We start from the raw sequence: 17,592 nt of genomic DNA, 5'->3' as shown, positions 1-17,592 counted from the left end.
CCAAAGAATCCTTATTTCCTTCCAAATAATCATAAAATAACCCTTTCTTCTAAAAACGGCTATTGGGATGAAAAAGGTTCTCGATAGAACCCTTTGCCTTTCAAAGAACCCACGGCTTCCAAAAAGGGCTCTTCAGATAAAAACGCTTCTTGGTAGAACCCTATCTCCGCAAAGAACCCTTTTGGAAAGAGTGTAGGCTACAATTCTGTCCAGACAGTGTTGATATCTAGGCCTACTGATTTCATGCAAACTGTTATTACGACTTCTCATAAAAGGGTATATTTTTCAAACTATGTCCAAGTGACTTCTCCTAGCCACCATGTCCAAGTAACTTCGCCTAGCCGCCCGTTGAAGAAGAATATAATATGTAGAGAGACAATTAATTACGAGGAGTAGGCTACATGAAATGTGCACGCATAACGTTTTTTTAAATTCCATTGGTTTGATTTACTAGACTAGTCTATGTGAAACGAACAACGTCTCCCTTTCTCGCTCTCCCTCGTCTTTTACACACAAACACACACTCGATGTGCCTTGAACATTCGATCCTTGGGACTTATGCAAATACCAGTCAAATCATCCCATTGTGTATGCAATAGTCCTTGAGGTGAAAGGAGCGGATTACAAAGACAAAAGCGCACCAATAAAGCTATTATAGGCAGGTGGTAACCCGAAGTAACCATTCAGGACCGTTTGTGTATGGTTGAAAGGGCAAAGAAAATGTTATACTATCGCAACGTGCTCAAGATGTTCTAAAAGCCACATTTCTTCATGAACCCAACCCCTTTTTCCCTCGCAAATCATGCGATTCAGAATAGCTACTCACTTCTTTCAGATCTCGCTGATTTATTCAAACAGGTGGAGCACTATTTCTCTTCGGTATTCTCCCCCTCTAAACCGTGATAATAGCCTTTGATGCTCTCAAATCCAGTCCACTTTATGGCCGCGGAGCCTGTGCTGATGAACTGCGTGAGATTCCTTCCAGCACCACCACACTTTGAACAGCTCCATTGACGTCATAGCTCACCGGCTACGATGCCACTCCCTTTTCATAACGATCACCGCCAATCGAAAGGCAGAGACAATCCCTGAAGCCTCTCATGACGACCACTCTGGTGCTCGTTCGGGCAGTTGGGTTGTTTTTAACTCCATTAAATGCACTATTTGAATTAAGTAGAAATTCAAACGTGAGATTGCATGGCCCACTCACACACGCGTCCTGAAACCACTGGTCACTTCTCAGTGAGGTTCTAGTTCGCTTCTTCTGCGCTGTCACATTTCTTAGACTTCAATTCCCAGAATGCACAGTCGGCCACAGTGTTTCCATAGTTACCATAACATAACGTTGGAGTTTTTGTAGGCTACCAGCAGCAGGCAAGTAAGTGGCATAGCTCGTATCAGACACTAGTTAGCTAATTAACTGTTAGCTTCGACTTGAATGATAACATGACAAGTATTTGTGTTGTTGTTGTCATTACTCCAGGGTAAATAAAGAGCCTGTGAATATGGATGGTTGTGTGGTCCGTCTCCACACAGTGAAATTCAAGCCCAAAATAGATGGCAGCAGAGGTGACTTTACTGCACAGCCCATCAAAGTTCACTTCTACGAGCTGCTGGGAATCAGTGATGCCAATGAGCTCGTTCCACAGGTACTCGCAACTCCTGCCACTCCCCTGCATCCGTTTGCCTTCTTATTTAGACATACTACCTCGCTCACATTGAATAACTTGTGTGCATCTGTCCATCCCCTCCCTACCGTAGCGTCCCTTTTCCGCTGGAAACAGCACAAGTGTCATCAAACCCACCGACTCTATGATGAATTCCTCTCACAGGCAATCAGATTAATTATAGAGTGCAGTCCAAATGCATCCACTCTTCTGGAACCACTAAAAATAAACGACAGTAATGCCTGGCTCTGCCAAAGGGGTTAGGGAGTGTTGCTGTGTAGCCACGATGCAACATATAGAACAAATGCCCTTATGTTTGATCATTAGAAGATACTGTATAGTAGTGCAGCCAAGTCTGTATTCTCATGCGCATTTGTGTGGGTTGTGTGCATGTGTTGCTGCTTGCGGTTTACCCTCATCCTATTCATAGACACACACTGAACCTAGCTTCGGTTGTGAAGTTCATTTGTTGCGAAACCACTGTAGATGACTAAACAAATTATTGCAATAGCTACAGTAGAATAGGAGAGAGAGAGGGAGGGTAGAGAGAGAGAGAGAAAGGGAGAGAAAAATAGCAAGTGCACACATACAGGTGTTGGATCTTAATTTGACCAGTATTGTCGCAGTAAAATAATCCTGCAGCAACAGGATTTGAACGCTTAGTCCATAATGTTGCTTGACTGACTGGTGGTTAGGCTATTAGCTGGACAAAATGAGGATATATGAAAAGTGCAATACTGTTAATATAACCAAGTGTTAGTTCAGGTCATCAGTAAATTTATGTGAATCATGAATCTCGTCTGCATTTAATTCTAAGCAACAAGAGTGTTCAAATTAAGATCTTACAACTGTACACACACACAAAACACACACCATTATCTCTTTCTCGTCACCCATCTCATTTCCTCTCGTTCATACTTTCATTATGATATTCTTTCCACCCCTTCGACTTCTCTGCCTCCCATTTCCTGGCTCTCTGCCTCCCATTTCCTGGCTCTCTGCCTCCCACGAGCCTGTCTGTACAGATGCGTATTTTATGCATATAGGTCATATTATCATCAATAGTATTCCTCCTGCCGCAGGCCTTTAATTGTCCCATAACTATAATTATTAATTGATTACACTTTCAAATCCTGCTAAATCCCAGTGTCTTGGAAGAGTAGGATATGGAAAGGTTGTGTGTGTGTGTGTGTGTGTGTTCATGAGTGTGTGTGTTTTCCACAGGTAGAAAATAAGGATATCCTGAGTTCAGTGGTTGCTCTGTTTGATGTGTCGCTCCCTGATGTTGGCCCTCGAGATGTCCATGACACGGTATACAGCCATGGAATGCACACTATTATCCTGCTCAGGCAACCCTCAGGTATACTTCACTTTCTAAAGTATGGTTATTATTCACACAGTTAGAGTGGGCCTTTTTGGAGATAGACATCAGACATCAAACATGTTCTATAATGTCCTGCTCCATCTTTGTCTCAGCAACTCTCTCTCTCCACCCCTGCTCCTCTCTCTCTTCCCCCTGCTCCTTTCTCTCTTTCCACCTGCTCCTCTCTCTCTTTCCCCCTGCTCCTCTCTCTTTCCCCCCCCCGCTCCTCTCTCTCTTTCCCCCTGCTCCTCTCTCTTTTCCCCCCCCGCTCCTCTCTCTCTTTCCCCCTGCTCCTCTCTCTCTTTCCCCCTGCTCCTCTCGCTTTCCCCCCCCGCTCCTCTCTCTCTTTCCCCCTGCTCCTCTCTCTTTACCCCATGCTCATCTCTCTCTTTTTCCCCACTGCTCCTCTCTCCTCCCCCTGCTCCTCTCTCTTTACCCCATGCTCATCTCTCTCTTTTTCCCCACTGCTCCTCTCTCCTCCCCCTGCTCCTCTCTCTTTACCCCATGCTCATCTCTCTCTTTTTCCCCACTGCTCCTCTCTCCTCCCCTGCTCCTCTCTCTTTCCCCCTGCTCCTCTCTCTTTACCCCATGCTCATCTCTCTCTTTTTCCCCACTGCTCCTCTCTCCTCCCCCGCTCCTCTCTCTCTTTCCCCCTGCTCCTCTCTCTTTTCCCCCCCCGCTCCTCTCTCTCTTTCCCCCTGCTCCTCTCTCTCTTTCCCCCTGCTCCTCTCGCTTTCCCCCCCCGCTCCTCTCTCTCTTTCCCCCTGCTCCTCTCTCTTTACCCCATGCTCATCTCTCTCTTTTTCCCCACTGCTCCTCTCTCCTCCCCCTGCTCCTCTCTCTTTACCCCATGCTCATCTCTCTCTTTTTCCCCACTGCTCCTCTCTCCTCCCCCTGCTCCTCTCTCTTTACCCCATGCTCATCTCTCTCTTTTTCCCCACTGCTCCTCTCTCCTCCCCCTGCTCCTCTCTCTTTACCCCATGCTCATCTCTCTCTTTTTCCCCATGCTCCTCTCTCCTCCCCCTGCTCCTCTCTCTTTACCCCATGCTCATCTCTCTCTTTCCCCCTGCTCCTCTCTCTTTACCCCATGCTCATCTCTCTCTTTTTCCCCACTGCTCCTCTCTCCTCCCCCTGCTCCTCTCTCTTTACCCCATGCTCATCTCTCTCTTTTTCCCCACTGCTCCTCTTTCCTCCCCCTGCTCCTCTCTCTCTTTACCGCTGCTCCTCTCTCTCTTTCCCCCGCTCTTCTATCTCTTTCCCCCTGGTCCTCTCTCTCTACCCCATGCTCATCTCTCTCTTTCTCCCCACTGCTCCTCTCTCTTCCCCCTGTTTCTCTCCCCCTGCTCCTCTCTCTCTCCACTGCTCCTCTCTCTTTCCCCCTGCTCCTCTCTCTCTTTCTCCACCTGCATCTCTCTCTCTTTCTCCACCTGCATCTCTCTCTCTTTCTCCACCTGCATCTCTCTCTCTTTACCGCTGCTCCTCTCTCTTTCCCCCTGCTCCTCTCTCTCTTTCCCCCTGCTCCTCTCTCTCTTTCCCCCTGCTCATCTCTCTCTTTACCGCTGCTCCTCTCTCTCTTTCCCCCGCTCTTCTATCTCTTTCCCCCTGGTCCTCTCTCTCTACCCCATGCTCATCTCTCTCTTTCTCCCCACTGCTCCTCTCTCCTCCCCCTGTTTCTCTCCCCCTGCTCCTCTCTCTCTCCACTGCTCCTCTCTCTTTCCCCCTGCTCCTCTCTCTCTTTCTCCACCTGCATCTCTCTCTCTTTCTCCACCTGCATCTCTCTCTCTTTCTCCACCTGCATCTCTCTCTCTTTACCGCTGCTCCTCTCTCTCTTTCCCCCTGCTCCTCTCTCTCTTTCCCCCTGCTCCTCTCTGTCTTTCTCCCCCTGCTCCTCTCTCTCTTTCCCCCTGCTCCTCTCTCTCTTTCCCCCTGCTCCTCTCTGTCTTTCTCCCCCTGCTCCTCTCTCTCTTTCTCCCCCTGCATCTCTCTCTCTTTACTGCTGCTCCTCTCTCTCTTTCCCCCTGCTCCTCTCTCTCTTTCCCCCTGGTCCTCTCTGTCTTTCTCCCCCTGCTCCTCTCTCTCTTTCTCCCCCTGCATCTCTCTCTCTTTACCGCTGCTCCTCTCTCTCTTTCCGCCTGCTCCTCTACCTCTACCCCATGCTCATCTCTCTTTCTCCCCACTGCTCCTCTCTCTCTTTCCCCCTGCTCCTCTCTCTCTTTCCCCCGCTCTTCTATCTCTTTCCCCCTGGTCCTCTCTCTCTACCCCATGCTCAGCTCTCTCTTTCTCCCCACTTTCTCCCCACTGCTCCTCTCTCTTCCCCCTGTTTATCTCCCCCTGCTCCTCTCTCTCTTTCTTTCTCCCTGCCCTTCTCTCTCTTTCCTCCTCTCACCCCCACACCTCTCTTTCTTTCCCCCTGCTCTTCTCTCTCTTTCTCCCCCTCTGCTCCTCTCTCTCTTTCCTCACTGCTCCTCTCTCGCTTTCCCCCTGCTCCTCTCTCTTCCCCCTGCTCCTCGCTCTCTTTCCCCCTGCTCTTCTCTTTCTTTCTCCCCCTCTGCTCCTCTCTCTCTTTCCCCACTGCTCCTCTCTCGCTTTCCCCCTGTTCCTTTCTCTCTCCAGATGTTTTAGAAGAGTACAGAAGCAGACCACTGCCCATTCCTCGACGGGAACCGGTGAGGTCCCATGTACCTGCAGTGGTAAATGGGGATAGAGAATCAGAGGGACGATACCTCCAAGTGTTCAGCGAATCAGAAGACAGTTCAGATGACAGCTCTGATGAGCATGAAGATGGCGAGGAGGGCACAGAGCCCAGGTACAGTGCTACAGTAACTCATGCATCACATTTTACTGCTTTTGACCCACTGTTACATTGGCTCATAGTACTGTAACACTCCTGATTTCAAAAAGCTCTTCTTGGTATTGGCAGGTGTGTTGATCCATGAGCTCACACTAATACATGATGGATCTATATAGCACTGACTTAGAATGCCAACATCAGTCTCACTAATCCCTAAACAATTCAAGCATTTAAGACAAACGAATGAATGAACAAACAAACGAATGAATGAAATAAGGGATTTATGCACATTGAAGTCATTTCCAAATGCATTGCCGTAGTAAGTGCCATGGAAATTATATTTATTGGTCTGAATACTGGGTTGAAGATTAATATAAAGGTAGATCCTCAGGGGAACCATAAAGCTGATATAATTGTTTGGTGCCTAAATAGGATGGGCTGAAAGACAAGAACAGAAGAGGGGCTACCAGAATCCCTGCTCTGGAATAACAGGGCAGATCCAACTTTGACCCTAAATCCAATGAGATTGTGTTTTTGTTGTTGTTGATTTTACTTTGAATTCACGTTAGTTGACAAGCTTCCTGCCATCCAGGACCTATATACTAGGCAGTGTCAGAGGAAAGCCCAGAAAATTGTCAGAGACTCCAGTCAGCCAAGTTATAGACTGTTTTCTCTGCTACCTCACGGCAAGCATACCGGAGTGCCAAGTCTAGTACCAAAAGGCTCCTCAACAGCTTCTACCCCCAAGCCATTAGACTGCTGAACAATTCATAAAAATCGCCACCGGACAATTTACATTGACCCCCCCCCCCCCCCTTGCACACTGCTACTTGCTGTTTGTTTGTTATCTATTCATGGTCGCTTCGCACCCACCTACATGTACAGATTACCTCAACTAGCTTGTACCTCCGCACACTGACTCGGTACCGATGCCCCCTGTATATAGCCTCGTTATTCTTACGATTTATTTTTATTTTAGCCTACTTGGTAAATATTTTCTTCTTCTTGAACGGCACTGTTGGTTAACATAACCTTTTGCAGCCAAACACACTTGTGGCATTCTTTCTACGATGGAAATCAAGTAGTGTTGGGAAAGTTCTTCCCAACACTGTTGCAGAAGTTCCCACAAATGTGTTCCACTTGTAGGTTGCTTTGCGTTCACCCTTTCTGCCCAGTTCATCTCAAACCAGCTCCATGGGGTTTAAGGCTGGCCATTCACACGATTTGAAGCCTACTGTCTTGTTCTTTTCTTCTAAAGTAGTTCTGACATAGCCTGAAGGTATGTTTTGGGTCATTATCTTGCTGTACGATGAACCTCTGCAAAAGGCTGTGATAGCCGTTTTGGTTCAGGGTGCCACTCACTCTGTGCAAGTCGCCAACTCTGGATCCAGCAAAAGTGCACCAGACCATCACGCTTCCTCCTCCATGTTTGCTGTCACACACTGAGGAACCATCCTTCCGCCTACTTGACGGCATACAAAAACCCTGCACGATGAACCGAAGAGTTCACATTTTGATTTATCGGTCCAGAAGACCCCCTTTAGGTCTTCAGTTGTCTGCTGGCAGTGCTTCGTGGCCCAGGCAAGCCTCTTTCTTATTTTGTCATCTTAGCAATGGCTTTCTTACTGCCACTCGACGGCTCAAACCTACAGCTCGAAGTCTTCTCTTCACAGTTGAAACAGACTTGCTTACGTTGACCAGTGTCAAGCTGTGTTTGAAGCGGTTGTCCTGTGAGCCACCTGTCACGCAAGCTGTTGACTCTCAGAAACACCCGATTCTGTTGTGGCTTTGGGTCTGACAGACCTCTTCTCGTCAGAGTCTCCAAGTGCCTTTTGATGGTGTAGGAAACTGTACTCAATGACACTTGGCTTACTTTGCAACTTCTCTAAAGGAAAGAACTACACTTTTAAGGGTTATAGTGGTCTGTCTGTCTTGCTTTGTTAATTGTATCCCCCTCTCACCATTATGATAGCAATATACTACTTCCTGCAGTACAACACTGTCCAAATAATGCTTAAGGTCTTGTAAGTCAGGATTTCACGGTAAAGTCTACACTCGGCGCAAAAAAAGTTTGATTTGATTTTGATTTGATTTCAAATCAATCCAATGTAAATCAAAACTAAACCTTGGACTGACTTCTGTGCCCAGTGAGTAGTGTCCGACTGTGTTTGAGTGTATTACATACGTTGTGGCGTGGTCTGAGGACTGTGAGTTGTCCGCTTGTTGTGTCAATATCCTCCAGGTGTGTGTGTTCATGTGCGCACATATGCGGGTGTGCGTGTGAGAGTGCATGTGTGAGCGTAAGTGTGTTGATAGCTGTAAGGTTGTGTCTCTGCATTTTGATGTGATGCTAATGGACATGAATGACAAATGAGGGCAAAGTAAACCCAAGGCGAGACCCGGCTAACAAGAGCGACTCTATTAAAGATAATGAGATTACGGGACTATGAGGATATATCCACTCCCAAGGCTGACACTGCTGTCAGCCAAGTGCTCTCACTTGTCCAACTAGAGTTTAGCTTCCCTGCAGCAGAGCAGAGCAGAGCAGAGCAGAGCAGAGCAGAGCAGGCCCAACTAACATTAGCACTGATGCTCTGGAGATGACATTTCCTGGAAGGGAGAGTCCATGTAAAAACACCCACTACTCAGTTCCTGCCTGCAGTACAGCTTTATCACAGGGAAGACACAAACCTATACAGAGCTTTTAGAGCATGGAAACATTATGATATGTAACTTGTGTGCCGACACCGTTTTGCAGATTGATTATCAGACAGCAGAGGCATGGCTAAATATCTTCTCGTGATTTGTAGTGAAAAACCTTGTAGTGTTTGTTTACTAGCTTGTGTGCCTCGGTGTGCCTCATTAGCTTGTGTAGCAGTCGCCATACCTTTAGTCGTCTTATAGTAGGAGGACTGTTTGGCCCAGTTAGTCCCTCTCTGTGTGTCTAACTGTGCAGGGATCCATCCCTGTAGGTCTGCGTGGGAGACCTTCTGTACGGGGCTGGAGGAGTTCCTGGCCAGGGCACGGGAGCGGAGGGCACAGAGAGACACTCCAGGAGACGACCAGCCACTCCTGCCCACAGCTGTGGGAGCTGAGTCACTCATCGTAGGGGCTGCAGCGTACGAGTTAAAGACATTGTGAGTAGCAGTATGAGGGCAGGCGTAAGACATCAGGTACACAGGGATATGTGGTACTATGGAAAAATGAACAAAGATTACAGTCAAAATGTAACACAGGAAAATGATCCTAGGTGAGGTGATGGGGCTTTCGGTGAAAACTTGGGACAGGTTACACCCTGAAAGAGTTACTATACTTTTTGCTGAGCTCTAGCCCAGGTTTTGCCACAGGAACATCATTTCCTTGTCTGTCTTCATCTACATTTCTCTCCCAAAATCGGTTTCCTGTTATTTATCCTTTTTCAGTCCTCTGTCAACAGCATAGGAATTCCTGAGCACCTGTCTCTGTTTTTGCACAGAAGAAAATGCATTTACATCAGGGTGTGGAACCATGTTTTCAACATTCTATTTGAACCCACATTTTTATGTATCTGGTAGGACATATTAAAATGGAATGTTTTTGCCCCAAGGCCGTCCGGGAAGTGCCCTTAAACACAATGACCCAGTCAGTATAGGGAATAGACTGGGTACAGTGTCGAGCAGGCATTACCATTTCCATCCATCCTCTCCTCTTGGACTGGGTGGATTCCTTCCAGGTTTTTTAAAGAGTTTAAAAAAAATGTATATCTTCAAGCTGAAAGAGGCCTTGTCATTATAAGTCCCCTTCTGGAAGTCAAGTCTAGGTCCCACCCTTTGTGGCCTGCATCCCTCCCACACCCTCTCGGCTTGCCTGCCTTTATTTCCAGAAGATGGCTGAACTGAACACTGCGCTGAGCTGTGAGGGAGGTAGTGTGTAATTACCTCCCAATGAGAGAGCAGCAGCAGCGTTCTGCTTCCCTTCCCACTGCTGCCCCCACCCTCCCCTCTCCTCTCCCTGCCAATGGCTTCCACCTCTCCCCTCTGCCAACCCGAGCCTCCACACTTTCACAGTTTGTCCAGTGAAGTGGATGGTGGTGGCAGAGTGAGAAACTGTGCTTAGAGTCTGCAGCTCAACAGTGTTTCAGATCTTCTGCTTTAGAGGCACACCAGTCCATTGAACGTGGTCCTTAAAATTGGAACTGTAATATTAATCACAATTGGAAGTATTACCCCTAGTGGTTACTTATGGACATAACAAGCAGTATTAACAGAGATGGTAATGGCCATAAGGAGAGGGATCAACTCAGTTATAGACGCTTGCTAGCTAATCGTCATAACTGGTGGGATCATCACTAATGCATGCAATGCAGGAGTATAAGAGCATCACTGGTAATGGGGATGATAGGAGTGTGGCCATCATGTGCATTACCGCTAAAGTAATGGCTATTGGCGGAAATATGGACATGCCATTGAGCAAAAGCAAACAACAACACTACCGGGAAACGCAAAGGTCTGACCTCTCTTTCACCCTACCAGGTCAACAGGAGAGAAGGTGCTACAGTTATCTCTGATGGCTACCAGGAAGCGCTATCGGAACTGTGGAGTGGGTCGCTACATCATAGAGGTAGGGTGGGGCTGGGGCATGTGTTTGTCTGCTCAGTGGGAATATACAGTAGAGGTTCCCAGTAGCTATGTGAACCGTGCTTTAGTGAGAACCTGAAATCAGAAGAAATTCCCTCTGTAATGTTGGGCTATACTGGTTTGAAAAATACTAACTGGCAAATCCAGTTAAAAATAATATTACTAACTAAAAGTTGTACATGATGAAAGGTCAAAATGCTGTAACCACAGAGCGTTAACTATACAGAATGTACATTTTCTTTAACTATGAACCAGCGGTCTGTTATTATGTCAGGAGTTTGGGTGTGTCAGTCAAATCAAGGCAGCGCTCTTCTCTGTCTGCTGCGCAGTCATACAGCATCTCTGATCCTCTCTCTGTCTCTGTGCGGTTAGAGGGCCCCCTGCTTGCCATGAGAGGATTTGCAGATCTTTACAGTGAACTACTACTGTATGGTTCTGCAGTACCTGTCAGTTCCAAATCTACCAGCATCTGTGTTTGATGATGATATACTATTATAAAAGCTTAGCGTTGTTTTCGTTATTCCTCTGTGGTGGTCAGCTGCTAAAGACCCAATCAGTGTGTGGGGCCTACGATGCGTTCCTCGCTCACGCTGACACAGACGCGGTGGACTTCTTCTCACGCTGTGGCCTCACTGACGACGCCCTGCTCAACGACAAGTTCAGGTACTGAAACACATCCTCGCCGGCAGCAGTCTGCATGTTCAACATGTTGTTTACATCTTACCTCTGTCTATCTTTCATCAGAGAAGTGAGGGATGAGTGGACCAACACCACCCTAATGAGTTATCTACCTCCCTTCACCACAGGTGAGCCACCTGACATTTACCACATAGGGAGCTCCATACGGGTCATATCAATAAATCCAGCCTTTACCATCCTCTCTTCCTCTAGAGTCAGAGAGCCGTAACCCTGGGTTTTCCTTGATGCTGCCGGAGCTCAAGCTGGAGGTGGAGATGGCGTGAGTTAATTAAGCACACAACGTGACACTCCCCAGCTGTGGCCATAGAGACCACCCCTAACATTGTTTATTTGAGCAGAGACTATATAAAGTAGCACATAGGTTGCACAGCAATGTCTCAGTGTTATTACATGGTGGAACATAATGCATAGAAAGTGAGATCACACACTATGATTGTTGTGCCCTGTCAGAAGGTAATTGTTGTCTCCTCTATCTCTGTCAGGAGGACAAAGGCCCTGGCAGCCTATCAGCAGCAGGCCGTGTGTGTGACAAGGCTAGTCAGAGAGGTCAAGACCCTTAGAGAACAGGTGAGACTAATCAGCCACTCCTCCTTTGAGGATATCCTATGGAATATATAGCCTGGATAGATAACTGTACATCAAATCAAATTGTATTTGTCACATGCGCCGAATACAACAGGTGTAGATTTTACTGTGAAATATTTTCTTACGGGTCCTTTCCCAACAAGCCAGAGTTAAAAAGTCAGAAAATTAACAAACTAAAAATAGGTACACAATAAAATATACATCATGTGTATTTGTGTTAACACATTCAGCTGGAGTTACAGAGGAGAGATGTGGACAACCTGAACAATGAGCTGGACAAGGAGAGAGAGCGACGGCACAGAGTAGGTCCGTTTCACATGGGTTTATATACTCATATAATATACTCAGACATAGGCCCTACTCCGTTTTGATCAGACATATCCACAATGCTGTACAGAATTTAGATTATGAAGCATTGTTGTGCGTTGTTTGTGTGTACAGAGCAGCAGTTCTTGGAGTACAAACTAAGGAAGACACGACAGCTCCTAGAGAGGCAGGTGATTTACGAGTCAGGTCAGTGTGGCTAGCTTTGCCAACATGTTCTGATTGCATTGCTAGTCCTTCTAGCACCCTGCACTGGCCATACCAAGTTACTGATATCTCCATGAAGCTTTGTTGTTACAGTGCCTTGCGAAAGTATTCGGCCCCCTTAAACTTTGCAACCTTTTGCCACATTTCAGGCTTCAAACATAAAGATATAAAACTGTATTTTTTTGTGAAGAATCAACAACAAGTGGGACACAATCATGAAGTGGAACGACATTTATTGGATATTTCAAACTTTTTTAACAAATCAAAAACTGAAAAATTGGGCGTGCAAAATTATTCAGCCCCTTTACTTTCAGTGCAGCAAACTCTCTCCAGAAGTTCAGTGAGGATCTCTGAATGATCCAATGTTGACCTAAATGACTAATGATGATAAATACAATCCACCTGTGTGTAATCAAGTCTCCGTATAAATGCACCTGCACTGTGATAGTCTCAGAGGTCCGTTAAAAGCGCAGAGAGAATCATGAAGAACAAGGAACACACCAGGCAGGTCCGAGATACTGTTGTGAAGAAGTTTAAAGCCGGATTTGGATACAAAAAGATTTCCCAAGCTTTAAACATCCCAAGGAGCACTGTGCAAGCAATAATGTTGAAATGGAAGGAGTATCAGACCACTGCAAATCTACCAAGACCTGGCCGTCCCTCTAAACTTTCAGCTCATACAAGGAGAAGACTGATCAGAGATGCAGCCAAGAGGCCCATGATCACTCGTTTAAAGTTTGCCACAAGCCACCTGGGAGACACACCAAACATGTGGAAGAAGGTGCTCTGGTCAGATGAAACCAAAATTGAACTTTTTTGCCAACAATGCAAAACGTTATGTTTGGCGTAAAAGCAACACAGCTCATCACCCTGAACACACCATACCCACTGTCAAACATGGTGGTGGCAGCATCATGGTTTGGGCCTGCTTTTCTTCAGCAGGGACAGGGAAGATGGTTAAAATTGATGGGAAGATGGATGGAGCCAAATACAGGACCATTCTGGAAGACAACCTGATGGAGTCTGCAAAAAACCTGAGACTGGGACGGAGATTTGTCTTCCAACAAGACAATGATCCAAAACATAAAGCAAAATCTACAATGGAATGGTTCAAAAATAAACATATCCAGGTGTTAGAATGGCCAAGTCAAAGTCCAGACCTGAATCCAATCGAGAATCTGTGGAAAGAACTGAAAACTGCTGTTCACAAATGCTCTCCATCCAACCTCACTGAGCTCGAGCTGTTTTGCAAGGAGGAATGGGAAAAAATGTCAGTCTCTCGATGTGCAAAACTGATAGAGACATACCCCAAGTGACTTACAGCTGTAATCGCAGCAAAAGGTGGCGCTACAAAGTATTAACTTAAAGGGGCTGAATAATTTTGCACGCCCAATTTTTCAGTTTTTGATTTGTTAAAAAAGTTTGAAATATCCAATAAATGTCGTTCTACTTCATGATTGTGTCACACTTGTTGTTGATTCTTCACAAAAGAATACCGTTTTATATCTTTATGTTTGAAGCCTGAAATGTGGCAAAAGGTCGCAAAGTTCAAGGGGGCCGAATACTTTCGCAAGGCACTGTATATTTATATCTATGTTTGAATGTGAACATTAAACAGTATTCATTTGCTTTAAGGATGTTCTGTTTTTCAGATGATCCCAACCAGAATGACCCGGAATCTCCCAGTGAACCCATCAGCTCACCTCCCAGTCCTTTGGACATGTCGCTAGATGCAGAGATGTAGGAGAGAGGCTGAAAATGAAATCAAGCTGAAAAAGATTCCGGTACAATTTGCAGGACAAGAGAAACAATGCTGTCTATTTTTGGAAAAAAAGGGCTCATAACTAATGGAATTTTCTATGTATTTATTTTCAGGGCACAAGAGCACTATTATGGATACAACAAGACTACACTGAGAGATCATATCATCTGTGTGTGTGTGTTACATGTCTACCTTAGTAGCTTTGGGGAAAGGAAAGTGAAATGCCCCCATTGAGAAAAAAGATTGACTGAATAAAGTAATTTAGAGCTCAGTTCAGTCTGTTAATTGTGTTTTATAGCACCTCAACACAGTTAAAACCCACTCTTATTAAAATCAAAATAAGTGAGGCTCATTGCTGTGGTTTTATTTTTTAGGAAGAAGTCAAGTTTAGAAAGACACGCAGAAAAACAGCAAAATGTGGGATTTGTCGCACAGTATACACTGTTTCTACCTCATGTACAAGGTTGACTTTAAAAGATAGCTTGGTAAGACAGAAGGTAACCATCATTGTACATGTAGAGCTGCCTGTCAATGGGGTTGTAGCTCAGACTGGCCACACCGTTCTCAATCTTCTCCAGGGGAAGAGCCAGGGTGTTGTCGTCTTTACCTGTCGCTGTGTCAAACGCATAGAACACCTCCTCATGGAACCGGTCAATGTAACGGGTGGCATACAGTATTCCGCACACCATGAAGGCGTTAGTCACTGACTTCTTGAAGAGGCGCGTGGTCCAAGTGTGTGTCACGTTGAACGCCTCGCTGTCTAGCCGGCTCAGCACCAGGTTCCCATGGTTACCCTGTGTGCTGTAGATCACCCACAGGCCAGTCTCATCAGCAGCAAAGTCGGTGTCTGTCCAGTCTTTACAGTTGTAGTAGCAGTAGGGAAACTCGTTGTTGGTACCGATGTCTGGGATCTTCAGACGAGTTGTGACCTTGGTTTGTAGGTCATAGCGGCACAGCTCAGGGGAGTAGTAGCAGTTATAAAACACTGCCTCACCATACACCACCGTGCCGGAGCCCTGGATGGCATTAGCATGGCTGTAGGACGGTGCCACGGACACATCCTCGTGGTTCTTGGAGGCCATGAAGTCGTCGTAGGAGCGGTAGCGTCGAACGATGTTCCCCAGTCTGTGGCTGTTCACGAGGGGCTGAACCCAGTAGAACACCCCACTGCCCTCCTGGTCTTCCATGACCTGCTTGGCCTGGCGACCCCAGGACCCAGATGTATAGCTTTTGCCATACGGGCTGATCTTTGTGATCACAGGGGTACTGATGTTGGACATGATGCGTTGAGAGCAAACACCTTGCTTGCCTGGGAAAAGAGACAATGGAGTCAATCAGATGGTCATACAGTCAGGGCAGGATTGATTTTCTACATCAATAAAAGTCCAAATGATGGCAATTAATCAACAACAAAAAATCCATAACATATTTTAGCTATCTCACATAAACATACATAAACTCAACACTCACTTATGAACTCCTCTGGGATTGTCCTGCAGGACTCCACGCCATTCTTCAGCGAGCGGAGTTTTTCCTTCACCGTCTTCATGTTAAAGGTGTTTGACAAATGTATCTTATCTACCTCCTTACGTACCGTACCTATCTGGGAGACACAGTGAAGTGACAAAATTAGCATATTACACATTAGACTACCCAGAGAAAGACCTTGGCAAGCTCTCATTTCTTCCCCATTTGAGATGCATGTATAACCACCATGGCCAGATTGTATAACATGTTGTAATTCATCTATATATCTGTAGGTTGAGAGGGTTGTTGTTGTGATAGCATGTAAGATTGTCCAAAAAGACATGTACTAAAGCGAGCTACACTGTATGTACCTCTTGGGTCAGTTTCTGAGTCTGATCACTTGGCTTGTCTTGGTGTATAGAACTGATGTCTTCCTCCAGCTCCCTCAGTTCCTTAGCTAGCTGACGCAGGTGCAGGGCGGTGTACAGACCCTGGTTGTTCAGGTACTGGTACGGCTCCAGGCGAGCTGTCACATTCTTAATGATGGCCTGGATCTCAGGAAGCCTCTCGTTGGACAGCTTCACCTAAACAATCAGTTGAGAATATCAGCTATCAATCAACTTAAAACACACTAGTATTACCCTACGAGATCATTTTTTTAATATCCCATATCCAGGGTCATGTTGTTTGTGGAACAGGAAAACATTTCAGAACATAATCATAGCCCACTGTAACACGCCTTACCTGTGCCTGGAGGCTTTGCAGGTTGTCGCCACAGTCCTGCACCAGCTGCAGCACCCCCTCAAACTTCCTGGCAGGGAACGCCCAGACACTACTGTTGACCTGACATGAACATGAGTCATCCTTCTTCAAGCCAGGAATACGCTGGGCATCACCATTACTCTGTGTATGCACAGCATGCAGAGAAAAGCATGTTAAATTGTTCACACACACCAAAATAAAAACATCTACTTGAACAGAAATATGCTATCAATCCTTAAAAAAAAGAAGATATGAACAATTCAGGTGTGCTGTAATTACAATGAACATAAACCTGTGGAGGTTTAAAAAATATATTAGATGTATGATATAGGTCATGTAAAATAGTACACAGGCAGTGTGGACAAAGAGTAGCACTCACAGTCAATGTCAGGAGCAACAGGAGCAACAGCATGGTGGTCAGTGTTAGAGTACCCACGGCACACTGAAACGAAAAGGAACGACTTTGGCTTTTAAGCACACAGACACACAGATGTACACAGCCACAGATGTTACTACTTTTGCTGTAGAAGGCAGGTTTTTCTATGTAAATGCAGAGCTTGAGAAAGATCTAGCTCATCACTAGGATGTGAAACCATTAAACCAAAATATGGACATGTACTGTGGTTGTGGCGGAATCAGTGACAGGAAGTGTGTTCCATATTCCTACCTCTTTGTGCAATTCATGCTTCCCTTACTGCGCAACCCACTTTGCTGAGGTCTTCACATTTCACTAAAAAATATGTTATGAAACATGTGTGGACACATTTACATACCTGCATATCTACGCTGAGTGTACAAAACAATAAGAACACCTTCCTAATAGTGACTTGTTTCAGGAAAATAGGTGTATGTTGCGGGTCACTACTTCACAGCAGAGCCATTTTAATCTAAATGCATTTTTGGGGAGAAATGCCTTCTGGAACATTTGAACTTTCATGTGCCTTAATAACAGACTTGTATGCCATCTGTAAATACAAATATATGTGTTAAATTACAAGTCTAGCTGGTTTAGCCACATACAAAGAAAGCAACCTTCCATTAAGGCACAATTGGCTGAGATAATGAGTGGGCTGGACACACCGAGAGATGAGTTCGGATTGGTCTGCCATATAGCACGCTTCTGTCAATTTGACCTGGTCAGAATGTGTAGGTAATCCTGTCTATCGTGGCTTTTTTTAAATGCATTGTAGTAGAACTGTATACATGTTGCTCTCCACGTTCTGGAGGACCAAGTTTTGAAATCAGTGGAATTGAATTAGAGCATGATTGCTAAAGAGATGGAGAAAACACCTGTCTCCAGATTACATCTTCAAACTAAGTGCAACCATGGCATCTGTGACGATGTATAC

The 17,592-nt window shown here is 45.8% G+C and overlaps 3 protein-coding genes across 3 annotated transcripts in view; 1 reads left to right on the top strand and 2 right to left on the bottom strand.

The window, feature by feature from the left end:
- The window catches only part of smpd3 (sphingomyelin phosphodiesterase 3), a 33,387-nt gene extending 32,272 nt beyond the window's left edge, over positions 1 to 1,115 (bottom strand). The window contains exon 1 of the mRNA XM_036953530.1: positions 827 to 1,115. The gene's annotated coding sequence lies outside the window, so the exon portion shown is untranslated. The remainder of the gene's footprint in view (positions 1 to 826) is intronic.
- A 235-nt stretch (positions 1,116 to 1,350) lies between these two features.
- Positions 1,351 to 14,265, top strand: si:dkeyp-50b9.1. The gene is made up of 14 exons (XM_021568786.2): positions 1,351 to 1,378; positions 1,484 to 1,649; positions 2,892 to 3,027; positions 5,644 to 5,836; positions 8,794 to 8,958; positions 10,333 to 10,420; positions 10,976 to 11,100; positions 11,182 to 11,243; positions 11,329 to 11,395; positions 11,619 to 11,703; positions 11,952 to 12,027; positions 12,163 to 12,234; positions 13,905 to 14,036; positions 14,128 to 14,265. Exons 2-13 carry the CDS (start codon positions 1,506 to 1,508, stop codon positions 13,994 to 13,996), a joined length of 1,305 nt encoding a protein of 434 aa, XP_021424461.2. The 5' UTR covers positions 1,351 to 1,378; positions 1,484 to 1,505; the 3' UTR covers positions 13,997 to 14,036; positions 14,128 to 14,265.
- Positions 14,101 to 16,852, bottom strand: si:ch211-194m7.8 (olfactomedin-4). The gene is made up of 5 exons (XM_021568771.2): positions 16,623 to 16,852; positions 16,226 to 16,384; positions 15,853 to 16,065; positions 15,485 to 15,617; positions 14,101 to 15,323 (listed from the first exon to the last, which is right to left on the bottom strand). The coding sequence occupies exons 1-5, from the start codon at positions 16,653 to 16,655 to the stop codon at positions 14,485 to 14,487; spliced, it is 1,377 nt and encodes a 458-aa protein (XP_021424446.1). The 5' UTR covers positions 16,656 to 16,852; the 3' UTR covers positions 14,101 to 14,484.
- Positions 16,853 to 17,592: the final 740 nt, after the last annotated feature.

This window comes from Oncorhynchus mykiss, chromosome 2 (assembly GCF_013265735.2).
Source record: "Oncorhynchus mykiss isolate Arlee chromosome 2, USDA_OmykA_1.1, whole genome shotgun sequence".
Taxonomy (NCBI): domain Eukaryota; kingdom Metazoa; phylum Chordata; class Actinopteri; order Salmoniformes; family Salmonidae; genus Oncorhynchus; species Oncorhynchus mykiss.
The sequence above is the reverse complement of the archived record's forward strand: the minus strand, read 5'-3'. Positions and strand labels throughout refer to the sequence as shown.